The 2,953-nt window shown below is 50.3% G+C and overlaps 1 protein-coding gene across 1 annotated transcript; it reads right to left on the bottom strand.

The window, feature by feature from the left end:
* Positions 1-468: 468 nt before the first annotated feature.
* On the bottom strand, positions 469-2,060 carry LOC106012539. The gene is made up of 2 exons (XM_013085797.1): positions 989-2,060; positions 469-509 (listed from the first exon to the last, which is right to left on the bottom strand). The coding sequence occupies exons 1-2, from the start codon at positions 2,058-2,060 to the stop codon at positions 469-471; spliced, it is 1,113 nt and encodes a 370-aa protein (XP_012941251.1).
* Between the last annotated feature and the right edge of the window lie 893 nt (positions 2,061-2,953).

Consider the following 2,953-nt stretch of genomic DNA (forward strand, 5'->3'; position numbering starts at 1 on the left):
AAAGGTACCACCCTATGTTTGATGGATTCTTTTTTTTTTTTTTAAATCAAGTAAACAATAATTCTTTCATGCGCTAAATTGTTTTGTTGGTTGTTTTTTATAATTAATTTTACGCCCCCATTGACAACATTTTGATCATATAGGAGGCGGGTAGAGAGTTAAGAGGGATACAACATGCCAACAGAAAGACCAAGATACTCGATATAAATAATTTTCTTTCCACGTACCCCCAACTCTCAACATGGCGAGTAGTTGATCTAACAGAAAGAAAACTGACAAAAACTCGGGCAGACCAAGCTCAACAACTTTAACAGGTGGTTGGTCTAGGAGAAGGAAATCTCTTATCTCAAAATCTGAGTAGATAAAGCTCACCAGCTGGGGACAACAATCTAAGTGACCCACCCACAGCGACCGGTAGTCACCACCCTTTGGAGCGAGGAGCCAGATGCCAGAGAAGGAGGGCCAATACTACTGGCCAAAGAACAGTCGACGCAAAAGAGGGCGCCAGACTGCAATGGAACGCAGGGGTACTCTATCATCACAAAAAGAATCCACTCACAGAGAGATTACACACAGAGACAAAATTGATGCTGCCTGTCTCCAAGAAACGCATCTGTTTACAGTAAGAGACTCTGAAACCTTCAAGACGGACATGGAAGAGCTTGGGCTAAGGGCGGGGATTTTTGATACTGGTAAGAAACAGCATATTATCTCTCTCTCTCTCTTCTGGCGCTGTGGCTTCATAAGCGGTCTGCGATGCCGACAGCACGCAGGAACTCAACACTCGCCCGGGGGTCCTTAAAAAGTGCTGAAAGTGGGTTACTGAAATGTCCCAGCAGACGGGTTCTAGCACGATAGCTGGCGGGACACCTCAGGAACACATGGTCCATAGTTTCGTCCTCCTCCTTGCAGGCTCGACAGGATGGATCTGGGTTGTCTGCTGGCGCAATTTTGCGGAGATATGATCTCAGCTTGGGCGATTTTCCACCAGTTCTCATTTGGGAGAGAAGCCGGCGGTCCTGTCGTCTGAGCGAGGCCTCAAGCTGGAATGACGGCGGCTGGGCAAACGGCAGTTTGGGTTTCGCCTCTCTTTTCCACTTTGCGCGGGTCGATCGGTGGATGACGGCTTTAGCTGTCGAGAAATTGATTGGCGTGTCAATCTGGGTAAGCGCTGTTGCTTCTTTGGCGATGTTGTCAACTTCCTCGTTCCCAGCCAGTCGGGCGTGGCCTGGAATCCACTGTAAGTGGATGGAACATTCAGAGCGTTGACAGAGGGTGTGCAGATGTTGCCAGATTGAGCAGGCCACCTTTTCCGATTGGTTGGTAGGGCCGTATGAGAGGCGCATGACTGCTGATCTAGAATCAGTATATACATGGATGCGTGCACTGTTCGGAAGGCTGCCTGCTGTATGTAGTGCCACAAGCATGTCAAGCGCTGTGTCGAGAGCTACAAGCTCGGCCCTGTAGCTGGAACAATACCGGCCCGCAGGTACACGTTGGTCGAGTTCGGTATCACCGGTCTTGATCAGTATTCCACTTCCTCCATACTCAGTACCGTGCTCAGCTGAACCGTCAGTCCAGACTTCTACATCGGGCAGGGGGAGCGAACGAATTGTAGCCTCTGCTGCTGCTTTCCTGACAGCTGGTTCATTAGCACGCTTGCAGTCGGCGACAAGATCGGTGCTAAAAGTCACGTTGTATGATGCAGCCTTCCACGGTTTTGTGGGGGGGGGTAAAACAACCAGCTCCTCACGTGGGTACGTATCCAGTTCAGTTTCGGCTACGAGGTTCTGGGCATGCTTTCTCCAGTTCGACTTGCATGTCCGCGTGGGCACTGATTTTGTTGCGGAGGCTTTGCGTTGGTTCGTTGTAGGCAGACGCATGGACTTCTCGAATGAGATGGCAGTCAAGGCATCAGCTCTATGCCTTAGTGGTAAAATGTCTGCTTCGATGAGGAGGCTGTCCACACGAGTATCCTTTGAGCAGCCTGTGATGATTCTTGCTGCTTCATTCTGCTTTCTTTCCAGTTTCTGCAGATTGGAGGGTTTGGCAAGAGGCATGTAGGCAGGGGCACAATAGTCGATAGCTGACCGACAAGTAGCATACTATATAGGCTTTATGCATTCCCTGGAGGCACCCCAGGTGGTGCCTGTAAGGGCTTTCAATGGTCGAAGTCTGCTTGACAGTTTTAACTCAAGGTTTTGGATGTGGGCGTTGGAGGATAGAGTACGATCAAGTGTAACTCCAAGTAAGGTGGGGTTGGAGTTGAAGGTGATGGGGGCGCCTTTGAGTGAGAGTGCTGGTTTTCGCTTGGCCTCGTGGGTGCTGGTGGTGAAGAGGGTGCACTCTGTTTTCTCCGTACTGATTTCCATCTTGTTTTGCTTTGCCCACTGCTCAAGTAAGTTTATGGCTGCTTGGACACTGTTTTCAGCCTGATTTATGTCTTCGTTGGTGGCGTATATTGTATAGTCATCAGCATAGAGTCCCGTCTTCACGGTTTCAGGCAGGCCTGCTTCAATATCATCGATGAAGACAAGGAACAGTGTGGGGGACAGGACACTGCCCTGGGGGACTCCCTGCTCGAAACGGCGAAGCCTGCTTGTTGCGTTGCCGTGCTCGACGCAGGCGTATCTGTCTCTGAGGAACGAACCTATCCATTGGGTGATGCGGCTGGGAGTAGATTTCTCAATCATCTTCTCCATTAACCTCGTGCGCCATACCTTGTCGAAGGCACGCGAGAAGTCCACGAGGGCCAGCACAGTTCGTTTCATTTTGGGACGAGCCTGGAATCCATCGGAGATATGTTGTGTTAGGCACAGGACTTGGTCTTCAGTAGACCGTAACTTGCGGAAGCCCGATTGGTTGTTGCTCAGCAAGTTGTTACTCTCCAGAAAGAACATCAGGCGGTTCTTGACGAGGGTCTCCATCAGCTTAGCAAGGCAGCTGGTGAGAC

This window comes from Aplysia californica, unplaced genomic scaffold, assembly GCF_000002075.1.
Source record: "Aplysia californica isolate F4 #8 unplaced genomic scaffold, AplCal3.0 scaffold00001, whole genome shotgun sequence".
NCBI lineage: Eukaryota > Metazoa > Mollusca > Gastropoda > Aplysiida > Aplysiidae > Aplysia > Aplysia californica.

What these genes read in the sequence shown, in the direction of transcription:
- LOC106012539 (XM_013085797.1), bottom strand. Translation starts at nt 2,060, where the DNA reads ATGCCTCTTGCCAAACCCTCCAATCTGCAGAAACTGGAAAGAAAGCAG. An exon ending in TCTCTCCCAAATGAGAACTG is followed by an intron (nt 510 to 988) that starts GTGGAAAATCGC and finishes GTTCCATTGCAG; the next exon opens with TCTGGCGCCCTCTTTTGCGT.